Source organism: Suricata suricatta, chromosome 3 (assembly GCF_006229205.1).
Source record: "Suricata suricatta isolate VVHF042 chromosome 3, meerkat_22Aug2017_6uvM2_HiC, whole genome shotgun sequence".
In the NCBI taxonomy this organism is placed as follows: Eukaryota; Metazoa; Chordata; class Mammalia; order Carnivora; family Herpestidae; genus Suricata; species Suricata suricatta.
In genome coordinates this window covers 63,385,027-63,412,004 of record NC_043702.1, presented here as the reverse complement: position 1 = coordinate 63,412,004, position 26,978 = coordinate 63,385,027, and the positions used below count along the sequence as shown (strand labels likewise).

Genomic DNA, 26,978 nt, shown 5'->3' with positions numbered 1-26,978 from the left:
TTTTCAAAGTTTATTTATTTATTTATTTATTTATTTATTTATTTATTTAGAGAGATCAAGCAGGGGGAGGGGCAGAGAGAGAAAGAATCCCAAGCACTTTCAGCATGGAGCCCAAAGCAGGGCTTGAACTCACAAACTGTAAGATCATGACCTGAGCTGAAACTGAGAGTCAGTCGCTTCACCTACTGAGCCACCCGGGTGCCCCTCAACTCACTGTTTTTAAGTTGTGACCAAAAATTATAAAGCTCTGAGAGTGAAACATCCTGCTATTGTCTAAGTATCATGAAATAAATAGTATGTAACATAGACTATAGAACATGCAACAAAACATAACCTAATACACATACATCCATGATTAATAATGTATGATAAAATCAATATAATATTTACTTTCTGATATTTATAATCATTCATGGGTCATCATTTTTGTCTCCTCTTCAAATAAAACTTGAAGAGAGAAAGGCCTTGTCAATGTCTGCAGCCTGAAGGGGAAAGACAGATTGAAAAAGCTCAGTAGATATTGAATAACGAATAACAAACTCATATATGATGTTTATTTCTCTTTGACCATTAACTAAATTTTGCTAAGTTTGACTCTCTAGAGATTAATCAAGAATCAGAAAGTTTTGAATTCATGGATTCATGGCCTGAGGCTGAGATGGAAGTGAAGGTATCTGCAGGTCTAAAACTGCCCAAAGTAGAAAGATTTTGTGACACCTTTAGGGAAGGCTGGTAAACTATGCTCACCTGTATTCAGTTTTGTCACGGGTCTTTTTCAGGCCTCATCTTTGAACTGGTTTTTTTCCCCTCCTCAATACATTAAAAAAGGTTTTCTTTGATACTGCTCATTTCAACTTTGCTAGGGGTCTAATGTTGTTAAAATAAATTCTATTAAATTCCCAATGGTTATGAAACCTCAGTGTGTTCTGACTGCATTGAAATAGTCCCACTGGAGCCATCTGCTTGTTTGTACAGCATGTCGCCTTTTCAAGTTGGCTCCTCTCACTCAGTAATATGGTTTGTCTTTGCTTTTCATTATTCTGATTGGCTCATACAGACATTCCAAGCTGTTCCTAGTGGAAATTAACTAAATAGAAGATGTGTTGTCTCTCCTATGAAATAAAACCAAAATTGGGACATCCCAACAAATATCACACCTGGAACAGTTCAACTAGGGTTTTACAATTGCTAACAAGACAAAAATTTCCCCTATACTTTTGTCCATTGTTTTATCTATTCCTTTGTTGCATTTCAATTGTTCCTGAAAAATATTTTAAATGAGATTCAAGCTAAAATACATGATAAGGACATTACACATACTTCCTAAATCTCTTAAGATTGGCTTTTTTCTTAGCTCAGTTGTTAATGCACATATCTGATTACACTCCTCAGAATAACAGGGAGTAAAGTGAAGCATGTCTGTTCTACTGCTTGTTTCGAGTTATTGATTATTCATGTTTCTATTCCTGTATGCATCAAATGGTATTGCAGCACAGGTCTCTGCTCTAGCCAGCAATCCCTTAGGAAAGATTACTGTGTACTCCACAGCTAATTTTGCTTGGATTACGGTATAGTGTTATCTATACAGCAAGGAAGAAGTTCAGTCTTTTGTAGGAACTTCATGTGATTGCCACTCAGTTATGTTACGCATAATGGTGCTGTTCAGGGACTATAATTTTATTTTGCAGTGATTATCACAACTGCCAGTAAAGAGGTCCCTAGGAATGTCTTATACCTTTTTACATGCCATTATAATAGCATACAAGGTTGAAATAATGGGCTGTCATGGCAGCAATTATTTTTACTGTGTCTTAAAGACCAAAAGCAGGACTGGATGCTCACAGCCAAAAAAAAAAAAAAAAAAATAGTTTGGTTTGACTATTTAGCTAACTCTGGGAACTACCTCCTCCAAATTCTTTCTTGGAATAAGCCAAACCTTTGCAAATATACATGTTTCTTTATGTTAGCATGTTACTTGAATTCACACATCTCCATCCTGAAATATTTTTGTGTACAGGTCTAAATGTAAAAAACTAAATGTTTTTTACATACCAATAAGATATGCAAGACCCTTGGGTTCTATCTTTATACAAAGTCATATAAAATAGAGAATGTATTGTCACAAAGAATGCATTCTGTTCCTTTATGAAGAGAGAGGTAGCCTGTGTTCTTTCATGTTGAGTGGCAAACTGGTTGCCACACTACTACTACTGCTACTAATGTAAATTATAGATTCTGTATTGTCAGGCATCCTTCTAGTTGCTTCATGTGGAGTTCCTCATACTATCCTATGACTGTATAGTGAAGTAGCACAACTCTCCTCATTTTATAGATGAGAAAGCTGAGGCACATGTAGGTAACTAAAGTGTTCAGGAAACTCAGAGTCATGGCTTAATTGGGATCCAAATACATTTCTGGATCTAGAACCCACGCCCTTAGCCATTATGTATGTTATACTATCTTTCAATTACACAATTGCACTTTCCATGAAAAAGATGCCTACAGTCACTGTGTAACTAAATGTTTGCATATTTTCACTTCTTGCCTAAATTTTTTCTTCTGCACAAACTGTTGTAGATTTCAGTGAATTGTTTTGGAACTCTATATTCTTTATCCCCATATTTCTTATCCTAGAAGACTTCATATGGAGGACATTTGAAACTGTTAATGTTTCCATTAGAAAAGAAAAAAAACCTATCAGCTTCAACTTATTTAGGGACGCACTGAACTTGTTTTCCTAAAGGTTATTCTCACAGGAAAAAAAAATACATGCACACATGACTCTGTTTTGTTAATGATTTTTATTTTTACATTCTATTACAACGTGTACATCTCAGGTATAACTACAGTATAATGTATGACAAAATCAAACATCTTGAGCATTCACAGACATATGAAATTGTTAAAGAATTCTATGTAAACAGCATTATTATACTCATGGCTATTCATTTGTGTTTATAAAGCAATTCTTGATTATTTTCCTCAAGAATATTACATCATACCCACAGATATTTTAAAAAATGTCTCTTTACACAGGTCCTAAACCCCAGGCCAATTACTTGGCCATCCTAATTTAGCTGGCCCTCTTTTCATTACTTTCAGTGACATTTCTCCAAAATTTCTATTTAAAACTGCTTTATTTACATGTGCATTTTATCTTAAATCTTTTTAATAAAGCTATCAAAAATCTATAAAATCATGCCGAACATTTGAATTAAGGTTTTCAATATTCGGCATCTAGAAACAGCCCACAAGTCACTTATATCTGTTGCAAACGATGTGACAGTCAAAAAGGCAAAATGAGATTCTCCCACTTTCCTCCTAATTTGTGTTCAAATCTTTGTTTTCATTTGTATTTCCTTCCATTTTGGTCTAATTTGTATTTTACAGTGTAACTGCCATTCTATATCCTTAGGTAAAATGAGTTCAGTGATTACGTGATTTGAATATTAGTATGACAGTGACTTCCGGAGGTTGGCCTGTTGTTATCAGTACCAAACAGTAACTCACATGAAAATCAAAGTCTAATTTTACTTTACGTTTACACAGTACTAAATAAGCTCTTTTCCAAATGTTGTTTTTAATTGATAAAAAATCACAACCAGACATTCCTAGGAACACGTATATATAAAACCTAACTATGCTATATTAAAAAAATGATTGTTCAGCATGAAGCTGGTTCAGCATGAAATAGGAGAAAAGAGCAAATTTGTAAATTGTTTTTGAAATGCTAAAAAGAAACTATTGAGGAACCAGTTGCCAATATTTTTACTTTACATAAAAATAAGGCAATGTAAAAACATTAATAGTAAATCACACATAAACCTGTCTACTGTATATCTTCTTGTAATATATTATATAAATATGCAAAATGCAATTATATTTATATGGGCTTAAAATAATGAAGGTAGACTGAATTTAAATCTAAGTTGATATTAATTTCTTAATTTAACATATTAAAAGTCTAACAAATGTAATATGTTTTGTATGTTTAACTAATTGTTAAAACCTATTTTCAATAGGCTTAACAGGTATGCAATGCAATGCTCTACATAGTCTAGGAAAACACTGCATGGTATCTTTCACATTAAATAAAAAAGAGGCTCAAATAACCTAAGATGAATGATTGAATTTGGTGTAGAATCTTTGGCCCTAGATTTACCTAGATATATACCTTAGGACAAATGTCTAGAAGTGATCATCTCCCTCATGGATGTTGTAAAATATGTCACAGTTTAAAAACATTCAAGATACAAAGTTCTATGGAAATGTCTGGTTTTTGTCTTTCTTGTATCTGTGTTTTTTAGTCTCTCCTCCTTTCTGTCTATCATTCTCTACCCATACTCTTCATCTCTATTGTCATGTTTAAATCTCCTTTATTTTGAACTAGCCAGAGCTGCGAGTATTTATTATAGAAATATAATTTATATCCTTTTTTAATTTAGAGAAGCAAATGAAAGATATGTAGATTTGCTTTGAAAACTCCTACAAAATCTTCTAAGTAAATTATTTCCTACTTATATAACTTAATTTTCACCTCTGCATAAGTAACTTGATAGAATAAGTATTTCATATTCCTAAAATAGATCCATGAAAAAATGCATCCTGGCCATTTCTTTTTAAGCCACTATCACCAAAGACTTTTTAAAGCTAGACTTAAAATCTCTGATAGGAGGACAACAGCTAAAGCAAAATGAATATGTGGTTGGTAAACTATAAGCTCAGGGTACTTTATTGATTGATGTAAAATATACCTCACAGTCACAGAATTTTAAGGAGAAGGTGACATTGTCCTCATTTTATAAGTGAAAGAAAAAGGTCCAAAAGAATTAATAGCACAAATTAGGAAAGTAAGTTAGTGGTAAGAAAGCAAGTTGGCAAGAATCTCCGTTGAACGATCTTTCACTCATACTAAACACAAGTGTGTGTTGAAAGTCTGCCATATATTATTACTTGAACGTTTGCCATACACATTAGGATGGTATGCAGGTGATGCAGTAAATACTTTGCCCAAGTAATTATCTGCTCAAACATGTACCACAGTACCAAATAAGTATCTGTACATCAGTATCACTTCACTGAAGGAAAGTATTAACATTGCTTTGTATTAAAGGATGTCTTGACAATACTGCATGTGAAAGCAGAATATTGTAACCAAACTGATGAAGAGTTGGGTCATTACTGGCATTTTTAGGCAGCGTAGTCCAGTATTAGTTTGTATAAATAATATTAGCGCTTTCTTCACTTCCTCCTTTTCTTAAATATCTTCACTTTTTTCTTCTTTTGAGAAATGTGCTATGTACTTAAAATAATTTTTCATGTTGTGTGGTTATTGTATGAACAAAGAAGGATATTTTAAAAGGGGGGGCTCTGAAGCACAATACTCTACAGGTAAGTCTTATTGTGGTTGGTCTATGAGTCAAGATGAAAAAAAGTATTTGTTAAAATGAATAGGCTACATATGTTTATAATCTCATGGCATTGTATAGGCACATGAAAATTGGTTCTGTTGCAGTATAGAATAAACTTAAGCACCTCAAAATATAGAATGACCTCTGTACTTGGGGAAGAGTCTTGCTCCCTAATATAACAAGACGTGTTAACTAAATATTTGTTAGTAATGTCCACTCCTTCTTCTATCACAGCATTTCACTGCAAAGCCAAGGAAAAATACTTTTAAAGATATCCAAATGATAGATGCACGTGTGCGGTTGTATTTGCCTGGGAAACACAAATGTTTACCATCCTGTGAAAAGATGATAAAGCGGATATGAACATTTTCCACATAATCTTCTGATTTATTAAAACAAATAAAATTAAATCACCTTTGTTTGCTGTAGTCAATAATCCTTATAGAGTACTCTGTCAATTCTTACAGAATCATCTACCAGTGCAAACATAGCCATCTGCTAAGGCTGCCCACCTATTTTAGGGAATCCGGGCTAGTTACAACAATGACTTTGAGACTATTTTGATGAAAAGTTTTGGCATAGATGTCCTTAAAAGAGTCTTATTAACACAAATATATCACCTTCACAGGCTGTAAACAATGTATCAAACACGAAGCTCTATTTTTTGCTTTCCTTGCCATCTTTCCCTTTGTCTTCTTTTTCTGTTTTGTCTTTTTCATATTTCTCTTTGTCTGGCTTTGTTACACTATCATATGAAGGTGGCGAGACAGTGGATGGGGTTGCATCTGTTTTTTCTGGACTTGAGTTCTCATTAATGTTATTAAAATCCATATCTTCTTTATTGGGCAAATCATCGTCTCGGTCTCCATCTTTTATGTATATACTTGATATATTTTTGACATTTTGCCGTAAGCGGTAACGTCTGTAAGCACGCTGAATGACAGTAGCAGACACATCCTCTTGTTTTCGTTTTAGTGTAGTTGTTATGGGTTCATAGGACACTTTGGAAGGATTTGCTGACATGAATCTTTCTTCCATCTGTGAACGTAGAGAGTCCATCTCTCCACTCTCACCCAGAACACGCTTTGTGAAAGCAAATAAGATGTCAAGACAATGGATCCGGTCCCCACTGACCATGGGCAGGTCCATGGCAATGAGCTGGACTTTGTTTGGTTTTGCTATGAGGAGAGGAGGATCGAGGGCAGCTGCAAAGTCAGAGAGTTTGCTATACTCTATGAACTGGGTGGCATCGGGATCAAACTTCTCCCAAACCTCGTAGAACATCTCAAAGTCATCCTCACTCAGGGGCTCAGTACTTTCCTCAGTAGCGACACTGAAGTTCTCCAGGATGACAGCGATGTACATGTTCACCACAACTAGAAATGATATGATGATGTAACTGACAAAATAGAAAATCCCAACAGATGGGTTCCCGCAGTCTCCCTCAGCTAAACTTCCAGGATGAACTTTTTTGGGGTCACAGTCAGGAGGTCCACTGTTGAGAATAGGTGCTAGCAATCCATCCCAGCCAGCAGAGGTGGTAATTTGGAACAGGCAGATCATGCTGTTGCCAAAGGTCTCAAAGTTGAACATGTCATTAATTCCAGCTTCCTTTTTAACATAGGCGAAGTTGGACATTCCAAAGATGGCGTAGATGAACATGACCAGGAAGAGCAGGAGGCCGATGTTAAACAAGGCGGGAAGGGACATCATCAGAGCAAAGAGCAGCGTGCGGATCCCTTTTGCCCCTTTGATCAGACGCAGGATTCGACCAATCCTGGCGAGACGGATCACTCGGAACAGGGTAGGGGACACGAAGTATTTTTCTATCAGCTCGGCCAGAAACATACCTGGTGAGAGGGAGGGGACAAAAATATTTAAATTTCCATGTTACAGAAAATTATGACTAAGTATGTTTATGTTTATCTTGTCTCTTATGATTTCAGGACTGTCATTTTATATTGAAAGCAATTTCATAACAATCAGATTGAGTGACTGATTCCAAAGGAAAATGATTGAAATTATCTTTGTGACATTTTCTCTCCTTTTACTGTTTATGGACGTTGATTTTTTTCCCCTCCATAATAATTTTAATTATAAGGGTAATACCTACTCATGTGGAAAACTTAAGCAGTACAGTAAAATGCTATAAAGGAAATATAAGCCACCTGAAATATCACCAATTATAATTACTGTTACTATTTTGCTGAGGTTCACTCTAGACATTTTTCTATGCAAGCCCACACACACACATTGTTACATGAATGTAATTATGTCATTGTAAGCATCTTTTATAATATATTTTAGTCATTTCATCACATATCATGGAAATATTTCCATACAAATGACAACAAAGTAATTTCTGATAGCTTTACAATGCTCTGTCCAAGTAAACACATACATTTAAGAATTTTATGTTATTCAATATTTTTGGCTGAGATGAATATCTGAGTAGGTATATTTTTTCTAGTTACATGAGCATCATTTGATAATACATTAGTAAAAGTTAGATCAAATAGCATATTTAAAATTTTGTTATATATCACAAAATCTCTCTCCAGAAAGTTTGTACAAGTCTTCATAGTGATATATGAAAGTGCTCATACTCCACATGCTCAATTAGTATTGTAGTTCTTATAAGTTTTACCAGAAAATCCTTATGATGTTTCACAACATCTCATTATAACTTATTTGCATTTTTCTTGGAAAAAAATCCACATTTTTTTCTTATTTATTGGACATTTTGTGTGCTTGTTGACTATTTTCACCTTTTTCTTTTGGCCATGTTAAATCCTTTGCCCATTTCCCTATTGAGAGATTTACTATTTTCTTATTGATTTGGGAAGACTATTTTTCTATTGAAAGTACTAATCCTTCATTGTTTTTAAATGTTACATAAATTTTTTCCCTGTATTTTGTCTTTCAATCTTTTTGTTTTGAGGAGAGGTAGTGGTGAATTTTTCTCCATAGAATATTTTTATTTTTATGTAGACATCGTTGTTATTTTTTTCTTCATAGATTCAAAATGTGAGATGACATAGGAAGGACTATTCAGGTTCATTGTTATAAATCTATTTCTTCTTGAATCCATTTTGTTTTACACTTTAATCTTTGATTCCTGTTATCTTTCTACTGAGCAAATTGCCTATCTTCTATGTATTTGAAATTAAATTTTGAATTATCTATTTGAATCCATTGAGCTTTTTAATATACTGTTTTATTTTATCAATGTTGTAATAATCTAAATATCTAGGGATACTTTAATTTTTTTCCTCCAGATGAATTTTACAATCATTTAGACTTACATTGCCAATTTATTATCTCCAACATGCAAAAAGATGTATATTATCACTGGGATAACACTGTATTTATAATTAATTTATTTCAAAAAGGGTCATGATTAGAGTGATGGGCTTCTTTTTCAAGTAAAAGAAAAGGCTTTCAATTATTTAAGACTTCTTTTATGTGCACTAGCTTTCCTCATACAAGTCTTATGCATTTCTTATTAAAGTTGTTACTAGATATTTTACTTTATTTTTATCACCAATGTGAATGAGATTTTTCTTTAGGTAAACTTTCTAAATTTTTGTCCACATATAAAACATTCATGAATATTGATGCATGTGATTTAAAATTTATATCTTCTGAAATCTATCTAACTGAATCCATGTTTTTGGTTGATTCTCTTTCATTTGTAAAGAATGCCATAATATGATCTGATGATGAAGATAATTTGCTCCATGTTCCTCTCTGTTTACTTATCTAATTGCATCAGCCAATACTGTTAAAAATAGAAGTAACAGAGGAACACTCTTTTTTTCTTCCTAATTTAATGGGAATCCTCCCACTATTTTGCTTGTTATTACTCTTAGATTCCTACCTAAATTTTAATTTGTTTTCTTATATCTTAATACATCCTTAATTCTCTTTTTTCAAAAACTGGTTTTTGAATGCCTAAAGTGGTTTTAGGTTATGTGACCTTTAACCCTTCTGGGACTGCTGTTTATGTCAATCTATGAATTGAATCTGTGTTAAATAATCTCCACAATCTCATTCTGTCTATAATTTGTAATTCTAAAACTAAATGCAACCCTAAAATACTGGGCAAAGCATGTACAGATAATGAGAAAACAATAAAACAGAAAAATAGCTATGGTAATAAAAGGTGAGAAAGCATACAATCATATGCTGTGATTCATGGACATGACTGAGGTTGGTTAAGAAATGATTGTATTGGCAAGTCTTTGCCAAGTACAAAGCCATAAGAAATGAAAATGGCATTTCTTAAGACCTTACCTTCACTTTGAATTTAGAAAGAATTTTCATGAAGACTCAGGGATATTCTGGCTTTTAGTGATCATTAATCAAGGGACAGTTCTCATACGTGCTAAAATTGGAGGGGATTTCAGATTCTGCATTGGTCTTCCTATCTACATATAGGTCTTTCTACCTACAACCCTACACATAGACCTAGTTGCTACTTCTGTGCCTACAGCATGAACATAAGAATTCTGACACAGAGGTCTTTTATTTAGTTTTGTTTTTAAGTTTCCTCCATTCTTCATTTTAGTAACATATTCAAAAGTAAATTTACATTCAAGAATTCAAACCCTTCTCTCAACATGTGTGAAGTTTAGTTTGATTCAAAATGGTCTTACCTACAATGGAGAGAATCACAACCACAAAATCAAAAATGTTCCATCCTACAGTGAAGTAGTAGTGTCTGAGGGAGATCAGCTTCAGCACACATTCTCCAGTGAAAAGGATAATAAAAACCAGATTTATCCAAGATAAAACAGCAATCATGTAGTCACTTTGTCCCTCTTTTTCTACCATCATGGTGACCATGTTGAGGCAGATAAGAACCATGATGGTGATATCAAAAACTTGGTTTGTTACGAGGTCAAATATACATCCTTGGAATTTGTTCTGTAAAGAAACAAGAATAATATGGAATGTAGAGTAAATTTTGCAAATATCTATTAATCACTACATTAGTAAAAAAATTTTTTTAAGTTATATCTCCAAAAGTTGCATAAATGATCTTTGGTCATAGGTTCTTGATTTCTACAAGGAGTATTATTCATGAGTTAAATCAAAGTCAGAGTGAACGAAAACTTGTCATCGTTGTTGCTTTCTACTATATACCAGCTTTTTAGCTCATCCATCCTAGTGTGTTAAATATGAATTGTTTCAGTCACCAGTAGTTTTTTACTAAAACACCTCAGCTCTACTACCTAGAGTATTTCAGGTTAATAAAATAACATGTCTCTAAATTTCTACTTTGCCCTATTACTTTAACTAATGTGTTGCATTGTCTTGTACTTAGATAACTGCTGTAGTATCAGAGACATATTTTCCTATCTCTTTCATGTATGGAATATATATTTCCATACATATTCATACTTACATATCACCTTTCTTTTCAGTCTCACTGTTAGTATTACACCTTCTAGGAAACACAGCTTCTTCAAAATCCTTTTAAGAAAGGCTTTAAAGGAAAGCTTTAAAGCATTTTATCAAGATGAAGTAGGGCATGCAAAAAATTAAATACCAGGACTTCAAATCCATAGATTGTTATTCAATAGGTCTGGTTGAGACCTGGCAATATGTCCATCTGAAAAGTTCTGGGTGATCTCATGTTGACAGCTGGGAACTAACTGCCTTTGTTTCCAGCCATGACTCTTTGGCAAGGTGTGTTATGTTGAATACAAATCTAAATGCATATAAAATTATATGCACTTAAATTTTATTGCCCCAGTTGTTAGAGAAACACAAACTATTCTTTGACTGCTTAGACTCACTATTTCCATCTGAGCCCATTTCTGGTCTTGACTTCACAGTAGGAAAAAGTTTAGACACATGACCAGTCCAACCATTTCTCTTGCTATTTGTTATATAAGTACAAGACAATGCAACACATTAGTTAAAGTAATATGGCAAAGTAGAAATATCAAAAATCTTCATGTTAGTTTTATTCTACTGATAGACCACAATCGCTACATCATAAAGTCATCACTTAGATAAATAAATTTCAATTAAAATTACATTTTGTTTGTATTTTCTACAGGCCACTGTACTGGTAGTAAGCTGTGTAGCTAATATAAAAGTAAAACCATATGTAATTATTTTTTATTTTTATAGGAATATTAACAACGGTGGTAATGTTCAAAATACATATATTCAGTTTTATAAGGTCTTTTGTTCAAATATTAGCATTTATGTTTAAGAACTAGTTGTACATTAAAGATGAATTAAAAATAATTTGAGACTTTATATGCTAAAGATATATTTGTAAAAATATACAGGTGCTCCTGTATAGCAGTTTTGAACTGCCTGGGTCCATTAATAATGGATTTTTAAAAGATAAATACAGTGCAGTACTGTAAATATATTTTCTCCTTTTTATGATTCTCTTAATAACATTTTCTTTTCTCTAGCTTACCTTATACAATACAGTATATAATGCATATAACATGTAAAATATGTGTTCATCCACCATTTAGTTTATCAGTAAGATTTTTAGTCAACAGTAGGCTACTAGTAGTAGATTTTGAGGAGTCAAAAGTTGATATGCAATTTTGACTGTGTGGAGGGTTGGTGTCCCTAACCCCTGTGTTGTTTTAGAATAAACTGGTTTTTCTTTCTTTTCCTTTTTTTTTTGTTTTTTGTTTTTTACCCCTGGCCGAGGTATCGGCTTTTGTGGTTTCTTAGATCCCAGCTTTTTCATCGCATTATAATATTTCTTCTGTTCTTCTGTCATAAAGATGTCTTGACCTCCAAGGTAAAGAAATAAAATAAATCTAGTTAAAATCAGAATCATGGTCTGGATCGTTCCTCAGATCATTTAGACAGGTTGAAAATGTATTAATACAAAAATAAAACGCATTTTATTATGTGCCACATAACTATAAATAAACTACTAAATAAAATAACTCTAAATAAATTACTTAGATGTAGGCATGTTACTCTCCATATATAATGTAATGTGGATATACAAAATATATATAATAATTATTGGCTCAATTTTCTTTTGATGTGGGAACCCCTGTCATTTTAAACTACGTGCTGGTATTTCATTTTATCTGCTACCTATCTCAGGCATTTTGTTGCTAGATTACAAATATATTAGGAAGAGTTATGAAAAGTAATACTAAATATACTTTTTGATGATCTGGCTAATATTTGGGACTCTAATGAAAAGTAGGGGCCAAAACCATACTAAAATAGTTTTATGTTATTTGTATTCATTTATAAATGCCATATTCCTTTAGCACAGAAAAAGAACACACAGTAGTGCCCCCTTATCTGTGGTTCTGCTTCCCGTGGTTTCTGTTATCCACGGTCAACTGTGGTCTAGAAGCAAGTGATCCTCCTGGCATAGGTCAGAAGGTTGATAGAAACCTAAGGCTACATCACAATGTCTCCATATACTCACCTCACTTCATCTGATCACACAGACATTTGATCATCTCACACCATCACAAGAAGAGTGAGTATAGTGCAATAAGATATTATGAGTGAGAGAGACCATATTCACATAACTTATATTATGGCATATTATTCTATTTTATTATTGTTGTTGTTATTCTTTCACTATGCCTAATTTATATATTAAATTTTACCATAGGTATGCATGTAGAAGAAAAAACATGGTGTATTTAACGTTTGGTACTGTCTGTGGTTTCAGGCATCTGCTGGGGGTATTGAAATATGCCCTATAGATAATGGGTGAGGGAGACCACTGTACAGTGAACATGTCACACACAGTATGTGTGTGGGGGGGTTCAAGAAACTCACTAGCTATGTTTTTTCATTCTAATAAAGAAATTTCAACATAAACAGGTTATTGAATGTCAGCAGTATGTATCATAGTGTTTGAGGTATTGAGGGAATTACCAATGATCCAGGATCCTTGACATGAAGGACTTCCTAATGAATAGACAACCTTTAAATTTCAACAGTAAAAATAACTAACTCTGAAGATTTTTGGGGTTGCCTGTGTGGCTTAGTTGGTTAAGCAACTGAGTTTGACTTATGTCATGATCTCATGGTTTGTAAGTTCGAGCCCCATGTTGGACTCTGCACTGACAGTGCAGAGTCTGCTTTGGATCCTCTGTCTCTCTCTCCCTGTTCATCCCCAGTTGGTACCCTCTCTCTAAATAAATAAATAGATAGATAGATAAATAAGTAAATAAATAAACATTGGGGTGTGTGGGTGGCTCAGTTGGTTAAGTGTCTGACTTCAGCTCAGGTCATGATTTCGCAGTTTGTGAGTTCAAGCCCTGCATCAGGCTCTGTTCTGACAGCTGGGAGCCTGGAGCTTGCTTTGGATTCTGTCTGTCTCTCTCTCTGTCCCTCCTCTGCTCACATTATCTCTCCTTCTCAAAAATAAATAAACATTAGAAAAATTTCAAAAAAGAAACATTGAGAAAAAATTTAAATGAAGTTTTTTGATCTTTAGCTCACAAAGAGGACCTAGAAGCTTTATCTGTTCTTTTAGGGTATGCTAATTTCTTTAAAACTATCTGTAATTTTTACAGATTCACATATTTTCTACATTGATTTACAATATCAAATTTTTAGTAATGGGATAAATTAGTATAATCCATGTAATTAGGAATTTATTTTGGATAATTTATAGTTCCCAAATCCTTACTTAACTTGTAGGGTCGGGAAGTTAAAGATGATCTGGTTATTGTTTGCCTTTTGTTTTCTTGTATTAGGCAATATTCAGCTTCCTATTATGTTGCATTTTAAAAAATTTATCAAATACTTAATGGTAACCAGACTCCGCTTTCTTTCTTCAACTGTTTTAATTCAACTTTATTCTAGTTGATACACAGTCTTTGGTATTTATCTTACATATTCATGCTCGGTATCAGGGAGAGCTTTCAGGCCAATGTTAACAGAACTATGTATGAGCAGAAGCTGAATACCATAGCAGGTCAAGAACTTACCGGAAGAAGCTAGGAACACACTGGGAAGATAGCTCTGAATTAGAGGTAAAAATCAAAGTGGCTAATTTTAACTTTTCTTAATGATACCTAGTTGGCCAAAATAATGAAAGGTGGGACTAAAACTAGGAGGAGATTATAAAATACTCCAATAAAGGAACTTGTGTTGGTTGGTTTGGTTTTACTGTAGCGTTAGAGACTTTGTGCAAAATGTATCCCTTTAGAAGCTAGATGGAAGACACTCTAAGTCTGGCTGGTCTTTTTCAATGTTACACACTACCTGTCAAGGCTGTGGTACATAGTTCTTAAGACTTTAGTTCTAGTATCAGGTCATCTTTGTTCAAATCCTATTTCTGTTGTCATTAGGCACGTTTTTTAATCTCTTTAAAGATAAGTTATTTCATCATTACAAGAGTAGCTATATCTAAGTTGCTTTGTTTGGAGGGTCAACATAGATAATCCATTCAAAGCATTCAGAATAATGCTAGATACACAAGCCCTCAATAATTGTTAGTAGCTATTACTGTTGTTATTGACCTTCCTAATAAGGTTGTGGTTACGAAAAAGGGTTGCTTTACTTGGAATTCACCCATATGTAACCAGGACTCTACTAGGTTTTTGTGTAAATATACTACATATTTTTCCCTTTTATAACTTGAACCTATTAATAATTTGTGTTCTAATTTTCCAAAGTATGTTTTCTAATGAATTATTAAACTCTTATTATCACATGAACTTATTAAAATGAAAACATTAGTTATGGAAGTGATGGGTATTTGGAAAAACTAGTAAGGTGGGGTTGGTTATTGGAGAAGCTACGAGCAGAGACCAAAGTACTAAGAATACACTGGGAAAAGAATATGGGCTTTGAAGTCAAACAAAGCCTTGAATGGATCCTGAATGCCAATGGACTTGTTGATTGCTTTGAAACAAGATCCTTATCCTAACCAGGCCCCAGCAGCATATACTTTTCTATAAAGATGCCACTTTCATTAGCTTGTCTGTGGATTAAATGAATTCACAGACACAAAGTTATCTACCAGAGAGCTCCTAGGTAGTGGGTTAATTGAAGTGTTGGTCTTCTCAGTGACGTGGAAAGAAACCCTAGGCCATTCAGAAAAGGTCAGAATATAAAAGGTAAGCTTAAATTGCAAATGAAATACGAGAAGAAATGTAGGGGCTAGTGGTAGTTGGCAGTGCTTCTAAATTAGTAACTTTTGCCTGACAGGAATGGTATGGGTATCAACCCATCCCATCTTCTGCCAGTGGCAATTCTTGTAAGAATAACAGTTAAAAGCAAGAAGATTAAAGCAATTAAGACTGTGGCTGTCCTGTCCATGGTCACATGACTTTATTTAGATACGTGTTTGATTTATTGTATGCAAGGAATTTGGGGGAATCATATGTACATGCTTATATACTATATATACACATATATAATTACTAGGGTTGAAAAAATAATTAAATAGAAAATTAGAGTATACTTTATAAAATTATTTTCAAGGTTAACTGTCAATTTTTAAAGATTCTCTGAATGTATGATAATGTTAGCTAAGTGTGACTCAGATATTAAATGTAATAATGGAAGATGGAATTTTCAAAAAATCTTTGGAAAAAACCTATCATTTGAAAATATAGGCATAAATCACATTTAACATTTACTAAACTTTCTTCTGATTGTGAATAACAATCATGTACAATAATGACATTTCATTTCTTGTATATCCATCTTTTCTTAAATGCTACGCCAGTATCTAAAATGACTCCCTCTTGGAATTCTACCCCTTATCTTGGAAACATTTATCTTCCTGTGGGTGGCGCTACAGTCACAGTAACTCAGTTATGTAACAGATAATACTGTAGACTGTATCCACTACAATCTCTTTATTGAACATATCCCGAATTCTCCATTGCTGCAAATGACTAATTTGGAGCCTTAAATGTGGTCCAGGTTGCAGGTATGCAGAATCTGACCTAGTCTTGGGTCTCTTTCCAGTCATTCTATGCATCATTGCTGGATTCAGTTTTTAAATTAAAACTGAGTTTTCATGGTCTCGGAAAGAATAGACTCCGGAGTTGGATCTGTGATGAGGCTACCTCCTAACTGTCGGATCACATGCACGTGACACATCCTCTCTGACTGGGGACATGGTGATATGATGCCTTTTAGATTTGTTGTAAAACCTAAGATTACACATGTGGGATACTTTACACCAAATCAGACACATCATCAAGTCTTCATAAATGCCGCCGTCCTGCCTATATGTGCTCCCTTGCTGAAAATATCTCAAAGACACATCAGCTTCTACTGAAAAATACCTAGTATGGCTTTTCAGATCTGCTCTCAGGCTAGACTTCATCTTGTACTATTTCTCTTCTTAAAACTCCATCTCAAAACTCCATCCAAACTGGACTGAAGGCCATCTCCTATATTATTGCCTTTTTCATCCCTATGCATGTGCTCACACATTTCTCTACCCTTCCCTGTGGATTATCCATCTTTCTGCCTCACAGTTGCTACATCTTAATAATCTTATAAGGACTACCAATTGTCACATAAATCATGTAACTTTCTAGAGCTGCTTTTTTCTATTTATATCTATTTTTCCTCTGCCCACTTATTTGGTTGTTGTTATTATTGTTGGCTTTGATAATTTTTATTACACTTATCACTATTTCATATTAGAGTATTCAGGGATCTAGCATAGTGCAGGGGCCTAAAAAAATATAGGCAGCCAATGGGATCAACTACTGACTATCAAAACTATCACTTACTAGATGCATGATCTCAGGTACATCACTTAACCTCTTTGTGACTGCCCACATTTAGATAAAGTCTATAATAATAATAATAATAATAATAATAATAATAATACAGTTTAGGGTAGATATTTTATGTTGAATTATGTCCCCAAAAAAGGATATTTTAAAGTCCTAGCCCCCCCATTTCAGAATTACCTTATTTGGAAATGTCATTGCAGATGTAATTAGATCAAGGTGAGGTCATACTAGAGTAGAGCGAGCCTTTAATCCAGTAGGACCAGTGTCCTCATAAGCAAAGGAGAGAGACATAGAGAGGGAAAACACTCCATGTGACCATGGAGGCAGAGACTACCCATATGCTGCTGTAAGCCAAGTAACACTTGAGCTACCAGAAGCTGAAAGATGCAAGGAAGGATCCTCCTCCCCTAAAAGTTCTAAAAAGAGCATGGCCCTGCCAAAACTTTGATTTTGGACTTGCAGCTCCCATAACTGTGAGAGAATAAATTTCTGCTGTTTGAAACCACCAGTTTGTGGTACTTGGTTACAGGAACCCTAAAAAACTAATACAGTTGATTAGGTTAGTTGTAGGTTAAGGAAACAAATTTCAGGATAGTATCTCACTTGCAACACTCAACAACTCTGAATCACATGTATCATTTCTTCTGCTATGATACAAACTCCTTGAGGTCAGGAAACATATCCTGTGTGGTCCATCAAGGGCCAGTCCAATATGTACCACACAGAACAGTGGCTCAGAGAATGAATGAAGTAACTCCTCATGAAATATGTTTTGTTTTTTAATTTTTTAAATATTTTATTTATTTTTGAGAGAGAGCGAGCAAGAGAGACAGCACAAGCAGGAGAGGGTCAGAGAGAGAAGGAGACACAAAATCTGAAGCAGGCTCCAGGCTCTGAGCTGTCAGAACAGAGCCTGACGTGTGGCTCAAATCCACAAACCGTGAGATCATGACCTGAGTCAAAGCCGGACGCTCAATCGACTGAGCCACCAAGGTGCCCCTAAATATGTTTTGAATAAACAATTAGTGCAATTAATTATTCTTAACTAGTCAATCCTCTATAGCAGACTTTGAAAAAAACTGAATATTTGTCGTATTGCTTAAAAATATGACTTAGGAGATAATTATTTTCTGTGCAGAGATAAATGAGATTAAGCATATCTGTATTTAACTACTTAAAAAATAAATGAAGTTATAATGAAGCTAATTTCTAATTGATTTCAAATTAAATTTTACATTATATTTTTAGGAAAATAATTGTTCATATTATTCAGAGCAGTATAAAAACCTTAAAATACTTATCTTTTTTTTCTGTTGGTTGAAATTATCTATGATGACACCAATGAATAAGTTCAAAGTGAAGAATGACCCAAAGATGATAAAGATGACAAAATAAATATACATGTAGAGACTGTATTCATAGATGGGCTGCTTATCTACCTATAAAATGAACAGAAGTTAGCAGCATATTGACAATGACATTGGTCATTTTGTTTTTTACATGGTCTGACAAGTTAATCCAAACAGTACTCTCCTTGATGAACTTGGCTTTTCAGAAGCTGTAGCATTATGAGGAGCAGCCTAAACATTCTTAAAAATTTATTCAACATTAAGTAAATATTTATTGCATGCTTACTATGTACAAGAATATAATCTTCAAACGACTATAAAGGACCTAACCATATGTAGTACTTGTTCTCAGATTGGTAGGACAATTTAGTAACTAAATGAACTAAAGTATGTTTCTTATTTCCATGAAATAAAAAACTGTAAAGAAGGTGATACCATATTAATATACATTTTACTGATTTTTTTTCTTCATTTGATTACAGAAATGTCTTCATGGGATTTAACTTCTCACCATGGAACTCATTTCACATAAACTCTTCTACAGCATTTTAAATATAAAAACAACAAAATCTGTGAATAAAAAAATTTTTAAACCCATGAATAACTTATGATATTTAATTTTTATTTTGACAAATGTATTTATTGAGCACTTATTGCGAGGCTATGCCAATTGCCAGGCTTACATTTTCTTGTTGGTTCCTCAGAACAATCCCATGATGTGGACAGTAAATATTTTCTCTTTATAGCCAATAAACAAGCTGAGAGAGGCACAGTAATCTGTTCAAAGTCAGCTGCAGAGCTTATATACGATAGAGCCAGAATTTGAGTTAAGCTCTGTCCCCAAATGCTGCACACGCCATCACAAGGCTATTGTTAGGTGGAAGGAAGTCCTTCATTTCGTGTGTACATACCGAGGGCTCCTAGGAGCTACTACTTGAAAATGGCTGACCTAAACTAAGGATCTTTAAAAATTGTGGAATTTGTGTTATATTGACCAATACTTACATTAACAGAATCAACAGCTGCATACATAATATCCATCCATCCCTTAAATGTTGCCTGTAAATATAACAACAGAATCTGAATGTGGAACTCATACTCTAAAATAGCCATACATGAGCTTGGTCCATTTATTGTTACATTTATTAATTGACATCAAGTCACTGGATTTTACTGTATTTCAAAATATCAATTTAATATGAAGACACTATGTTGAGAACCAAAAGGACATAGTCCCAAGTCACATTGTAAATCTTAGCACAGTTAATTATTTCTAGGTTTATACAATTTCTGAAAACTTTGCACATAAACTTTAATTTTTCCAGAGGAAGAGTTTTCCAGAACATATTTTATAGGCACATGTTCTAAGAAAGACCAAGTCTCTTTTTAAAGTCACAAAGTACATTATCTTTAATTTCTAGTTAATAGATTAAACAATGAATTATATCCTTCATCCAGAGTCTATTAAAATATCAAGCATTCATGATAGGGCTCACTTACAACTTGAAGCAGAGACAGGTAGCCAAGTCCAACATTATCAAAGTTCACCTTCAGATTTTTCCATCTCACATTTTGACTAATGTTCATCAGTGCAGAACAGTCGGAACGATTTTTAACTAGACTTGTTGGAAAACGTGACCCATCTGTGGTATTAACACACTCATAGAACTTTCCAGCAAACAAATTTACTCCCATGATGCTAAATATTAGCCAGAATATAAGACACACAAGTAGCACATTCATGATGGAAGGAATTGCACCTATGAGTGCATTCACGACCACCTAGTAGTCAAAGGAAAGAAAAGGATGATTAGGATTAGTAAAAATGTTAAATGGTCAACATTAATGAAACACAATGAAGAATTAAAGAAATTAGAAAAGGTACCCTTACATGTTTAACATATCAAATCACCAACCAACATGTATTAACTGTCTATGCTTAGCTGTATGCCAACTAAGACAAAATGAGACAGGAGTCCTGTGACCAATAAGTCTGCCCAAAATATATGATATATATTTTAATACATAATATATTAATAGTAATATAATAGTATTAGTATACAGTGTATATTACATATATAATATATATAAAACAAAGTAGCTAAAATGATACCATAGCTTAAATAAATGAAGAAATAAAAATAATAAACCAAAAACCTGATATATGTAAGTTGTAAATCTGCATAATCTAGAAAAAAAGAAATTTCTAAGTATAAATGAAAAAATTCAAAAATGTACATTTAAAGGCTCCCAGTCCTAGAATTGTCAGTGCTAATATTTTCCCGTATAGAGAAACTATTGGTATATATAAAAAGGAGTTAAGGTTGGGAGTCTTTTAGTGTATGAATCCCTTATATTTAATTGGTTCTGCCTGTTGTATGGTATGGAATTCAATTAAGACCTCGGGACCTCTGTTTCTTGGCTAAATATAGATAATGCTCGCTTCGGTTAAAACAAAAATGAAGTAGTTTATCTTTAATACTTCCTTTATTTCAGCTTTTCAGCATTTCCACTGCTATTAATCACTTGTGCCTCTTGCCATTCCAATTTTGCTGCATGGAGCCTACTGTAGCATTGATCACTCTCCAGATTTTCTTAATTACCCCATCTTTCAAATCCTACCTGTCTTTTTATGTATCAGCTCTAGTCTATATTTGAGTCCAAATGTGTTAAAGACTAATTTGCTAAGTAAGAGCATTGTGCTTCCCCTTTTGTTCCAAATAGTGAAACATTAAAAATCTTTGACCTTCTTTGAGATTTTCTAGAGCAGCTGTTGGCAAGCATTTTCTTAAGTATTTTTAGGCTTTGAGGGTTATATGATCTCATTGCAAGAATTCAATTCTGCTTCTGTAGCAATAGATTATAAACCAATGGGCATGGCTGAGAGGCAATAAAACTTCCTTTACAAAAACAGCCAATCATCCTGTGGGCTTAGTTATCACCATAGGGTCTGTGGGCATCGAGCTTTGATGCCAGAATACAATTCTATGAAAAACATTATGGGTGAACATTTTTTAATGAAGAGATGATTCATACTTTTATGAGATCCTTATGGTGCACACGGCACTAAAGAGTTAGGAAACGCAGGAGTAGAGAATAAAGTTCAAAGTGGTCAACTTTTGTTCCAGTCTATGCTTTCACCCCCACTTCCTGCTAACCTCCCCACTGTGCTTATCACTGTGGTACACTTATCCTTCTAGTCATTGCTCAGACATGCCTTGCACACTTAACCCTATACCTCTCTATCAAGTAGCATCTCTGCCTGGAATGTCTAGGTGCCTGGGGTTTGGGGACCCACTATTTCAGTCTTGGCTCCAAAGTCACCTCCTTGTGAGGCCTTCCTAGACTTCCCCAGGCAGCTACTCGAGCCTACGGTCCTGTAGTACTGTGTGCTTGCCATTTTACAGCAGATGTCAAAGAGTAACTACTGTTTCCCTGCCCGTCCTTCCGTGACTTTTGTCCCTACTCAGTCTTGGGGTACTGAGGTCTTTTCACCACTGTACTCACTCTTTTTATAGCCTAATAGCTGACAAATAGTTGGTGCCTAAAATGTTTGCTGAAAGAATATGAGCAATGGTGGTCTCGGAGGGAGATAGGTACATATTGGTCTGATGAGCAGACATTTGGGAAAGTCAATAAGCTTAGGAGCCTCAAGACTCAAAGGAAGCTAACTACAAAATGCTTCAAATCATTATTTCATTTATCTTTAGAATTATCTTGCAGTGTGAAAAACATATCCTTTTTACATGGTTAATAAATACTAAAGAGACATTTCTGCTCCTCCAAATATATTAAAACATTCTCCTGTATCTTGTTCAGCTATATTATAGATAAAAACAAAGAGCAAAAAGGGTAAAATAATGGGCTCGCTTAATTGCTGAGGGAAGTAGTTTTCTAGGAGAATGTATATTCTTTGTTCATGAAACTGTAGTATATGGTCTGTTTGAGTCCAGATATGAGTCATAAGTTCTAAATCGATTGTAACAATCTACCAATGCTCAAAAAATGAAGTTAATGTCAATGGATTCCAATACTGTCTTTCTGTATGAGAGCACAACTTGTCATTTTTCAATTCTTATATGATAACAGTATTGAATTACACTTATGATTTTTTGGGTATAATTATCATCTGTCATATACACAGGAGCCATCATCTACTGGATGCATCCAACAGTAGACATGACAGTTCTAGTGTAGCAGGGATAACACTAAAGATCTGCTACATTAAAAAATCTCTGATATTCACCTGAGCCCTCAGACTTCTGAGCCCCGCCCCAGAGTTCATGGTTCAGTAGGTCTAGAGGAGGGCCTGGGCTTCTGCATTTCTAATAAGTTCTTAGATGCTGCTGCTGGCTGGTCTGCAGATCACACTCCAAGAAGCAGTGAGGTACGCTAATCTGCATGTCAAGCTGTTCAGGGACTACAGGTAGAGAGAGGCAGTCAGACAAATAAGTGCAAAACATTAAGGATTTTGTGTGTCTGAACACGAAGGGAGAAAGCTCACAGATATCTGGTGGTGAAGAGACAAAGCAGATCTACATTGTGGCTTAACGGCTGGGTATGTGTCTGCTATGCTGGTGAGCTGGGGTTGAGACGGGGCAGGGAGAAGCACTCCCAGCCAAGAGAACAAAAGAAGCATGAGAAAGCAGGTAGAAATCTGGTGAAAAAGAAATTTGAGGAGGGCAGCAGTAAATGAGAATATGGACTAATTAGAGAAAATAAGGTCATTGTCCTCCATGTATTTGATGAAGTTGCTAGTTTAATACAGCTCTGAAAGCTCAGTTGTCAGTAGTTATTATTTATCCATGTTGTTTGTCTCTGCAAAATGACCTCTTTTCAGACACCATGCAGCCTAGTGCAAATTCAGTAAATTTTCAGAGCTTTAGTTTTATCAACTGTAATTTTGATATCATCCTATTACTGAAGCATTTTTTTAAGGATAAAATTTAAGGTGGTGGCTGATGCCACTTTACTTCCCTGATTTTTCTTATGACTCCTACCAGGAGACCTCTTTAAAAAGTTTTTTGAGCACCTGATACAGGCAAGTCCTTGATGACTTGTATATGGGAGATGTTATCAGAACAGTGTCCTCTTCACTTAAATTTCCTAGCATAGGGAAGATTTTCATTTAAAAAGAGAGACATCACTCATTTGGATTACTGCCTAACAGTATTCTGTGAAAGAGGCATTACTGTATTTGACTTACTCTTTGTTAAATACTATGCACCGAATACTGTGTATATGCATATCTACACACACATATATAAATATCCATCTATATGCCTACACATATACGTATGTGTATATAAATATAAATAGTCCCCAATTTCCACATACTTGTTTTTTCATATTTTATGTTCCATTTAGAAAATAAGAATACTATATTTGCTATATTAGAAAGTTCATATTAGAAAGTTTGACATCTTCTTACCCTCATTCCTTCAAATCTAGATAAAGCTCTTAGAGGCCTTAAAGCTCTAAGTGTCCGAAGGGATTTAATGGGGCCAAGGTCTGAGTAGCCAAGAGTGTTTGCAACTAAAGTAACCAAAGAAACCTACAAAAAATAAAATTTTCATTAATCATTTCAATGAAATAATAAAGCATAAAGAGGAAAATTCAATTTCAAAGATCACTAACAGCAAACCAATAAGAATAATATGATTTTATATATCAAATTGTCTAGTCATTGCCTAAAAATTGGTAAGATATATGCTTTTGTAGCATAAGAAAGGTTAATGAAAATAAAAGAAATAATAAAAGGGAAATAGGTTATTTCTTATACCTGAATAAAAATCACAAATTCTTTTTACTTTTGTAGTCAATGATTATGTATCTGCTTATTAATATATTTATGCTTGATATATTTAGATAATGCTACATATTTAATTAGAGCAGCTTATGTTATACATTTATGCTATGCATTTAATTAGAGGAACTGTCAAAATTTCAATTATAATAAAACCCAGGGCATAAGAAAGTGTGTGATTCTGGAGCTAAGTCATAAGAGTATGGCATTAATTCAGCCAAGTCTATTTCTTAGTATAAACCTTATTTAAGTGTTTTAAAGACTCATGATTTTGAGATGGAGCTAATTCCCCACAAGACTGTTCTGCCTTGTGATTTCTCAGAACTGGCACCAAAAAGATTTAGCTAGTAATAGATACTGGGAAACAAATCTCAATTGTATTGAAGAGAGTACAAACATAGGTGACCTCCCTGCTTTACCATCAACACAGACACACAGACCATCATGTTATACCTGCCGCAGTCACCATGATCAGTATGCAACAGAAATTAGTGTTCTTATAACAAACTATCTTAGAAGAAAGAACATGGACAGAAATAAAGTCAATACACATTTTTGGTAATAGAGTAATGAGCTCCTCAATGACCTTACATCTGGATCTGTAAATGCATTAAGTCTCTTGACTACGTTCCATTTAAAATATTCATTTGTTTTTACACTGTGGGTAGCAGGAAGCAATGTCTAAGAACAATATCCAGCATGCAGCTCTTCATTATAAGTGTAGTCATAACTAAAAGATTCACATTTCCCAGGGAAGACCAGGAACATCTGAGAGCCATTTTTCTTATATTTAACTATTGATGGTGTAGAAAAATTCATTGCTCACAGGTTCACTGCTCCTGCTATTGGAGACAAGTAAACTGATTTATGAGTCAAGATGTGTTGAAGTCTCTTGTTCTTTCTCATGTAGTTACTTCAAAATGTCTCAATGTGGTGCAGCTTTGGGGGTACAGAGGTGAGCACAGCTGCCTTCCACATGTCTCGGTGTAACATTGTTTATTTTTAAGTCCTCTACACTGTATATCCAGCAGAGCTAATCATCTGTCCCTCATATTATTCTGAAATTCACCCAAGTCATTCAGGTCTATTATTTCCCACTTAAATACGCTTAAGAAAATGTACTTTTTAATCAGGATAACAAGTATTCCCTTTTAATGAAGAAAAAAAAAGTTTTCAAATGTTTATTATAATTTTTTAATGTTTATTGATTTTTGAGAGAGCATGAATTGGGGAGAGGCAGAGATGGAGACACAAAACCCAAAGCAGGCTCCAGGCTCTGCGCTGTCAGCACTGAGCACAATGTGGGGATCGAACTCACAAGCCTTGAGATCATGACCTGAGCCAAAGTTGGATGCATAATTGACCAGGCACCCCTCAAATGCCAACCAGGCACCCCTCAAATGTTTATTATAATGGGAATAGCCCCTGCAGAAATGGTAGGCCTAATTTCCAAACTACTGTTAGATGTTATAATATTGAATACAGTAGATACATATTATTGAGAAAACTACAGATTACTCTGTAATTGAGAATATATGTATATATATGCACATATATATTTATATACACCTCTATTATCTATGCATACATGTGTATGTACACAATATATGCCTAAACTGATAAATAATGCTCAACCAAGTAAGTTTCAAATCAAGGAGCCCCCAGAAATCAAACAAGTCCACCCTGTGAATATCAAATCAGATTAGTGGTTCTGAAACTTCAGTAGGCACCAGAATCGTTTGGGTGGCTTGTTAGAACAGTTTGCTGGGTCCCAACAGCAGAGTTCTGATTGAATAGATCTCGGGTAGGTCCTAAGAATTGCATTACTAACAAATTCCCATCAATGCTGTTGGTCCAGGGATCATACTTTGAGAACAACTCCTCTAGATAATTGGCTCAATTTTTGAGAAATAAAAATAATCTCAGTTCCTCCTCTAAATCTGCATCCCTAAATTTGCATTCTACCAGCAAGAATACTGCATATAGCTTTGCTCTCCTTGTTGCATTATAAAATATTATATCTATATGGAACATATATGATATACAGAATATATAATATATATTTTGGGGGGCACCTGGATGGCTTAGTCATTGAGCGTACAACTCTTGGTTTTGGCCCAGGTCACGATCTCATAGTTCATGGGTTCGAGCCCCACATTGGGCTCTGTGCTGACAGTGCAGAGCCTTCTTGGGATTCTCTCTCTCCCACTCTGTTTCTCTCACCCCCCCAAATAAATAAATAAACTTTTAAACCGTATGTATACATTTTTGTATTTACATATATATTTACTTACCTTTTTTCAGAATATTAAATAATATTTCAGATTGAAGCTATATACCTCTCTGAACTCTGTATATTACATCTTTTTCAATAGTAAGAATCACCAGTTCAGATTTTCAAATACAAAACAAAATAATTTTTGTTATTAAACAGCCATATCTCTTTCTTAATTTTTTTAATGTTTATTTGTGTGTGTGTGTGTGTGTGTGTGTGTGAGAGAGAGAGAGAGAGAGAGAGAGAGAGAGAGAGAGAGAGAGAGAGAGAGAGAGAGAGAAAGAGCATGAGCAGGGGAGGGGCAGAGAGAGAGAGAGGGAGACACAGAATCTGAAGCAACCTCCAGGCTCTGAGCTGTCAGCACAGAGCCCAACCCGGGGCTCGAACTCATGAACAGCA

At 34.4% G+C, this 26,978-nt stretch overlaps 1 protein-coding gene and 1 long non-coding RNA gene across 2 annotated transcripts in view; one reads left to right on the top strand and one right to left on the bottom strand.

Annotated features, from left to right (window-relative positions):
- Window positions 1–6,068: 6,068 nt before the first annotated feature.
- SCN9A (sodium voltage-gated channel alpha subunit 9) overlaps window positions 6,069–26,978 on the bottom strand; it is a 162,086-nt gene continuing 141,176 nt past the window's right edge. The window contains exons 21-27 of the mRNA XM_029934449.1: window positions 23,930–24,052; window positions 19,999–20,280; window positions 19,504–19,557; window positions 18,451–18,588; window positions 12,091–12,195; window positions 10,070–10,340; window positions 6,069–7,261 (exon numbers count right to left, since the gene is read on the bottom strand). Of these exons, the coding sequence (XP_029790309.1) occupies window positions 6,069–7,261; window positions 10,070–10,340; window positions 12,091–12,195; window positions 18,451–18,588; window positions 19,504–19,557; window positions 19,999–20,280; window positions 23,930–24,052 (2,166 nt within the window). The remainder of the gene's footprint in view (window positions 7,262–10,069; window positions 10,341–12,090; window positions 12,196–18,450; window positions 18,589–19,503; window positions 19,558–19,998; window positions 20,281–23,929; window positions 24,053–26,978) is intronic.
- LOC115287754 overlaps window positions 7,038–26,978 on the top strand; it is an 80,710-nt gene continuing 60,769 nt past the window's right edge. Inside the window, exon 1 of the long non-coding RNA XR_003906629.1 lies at window positions 7,038–7,215. This is a non-coding gene — a long non-coding RNA (uncharacterized LOC115287754). The remainder of the gene's footprint in view (window positions 7,216–26,978) is intronic.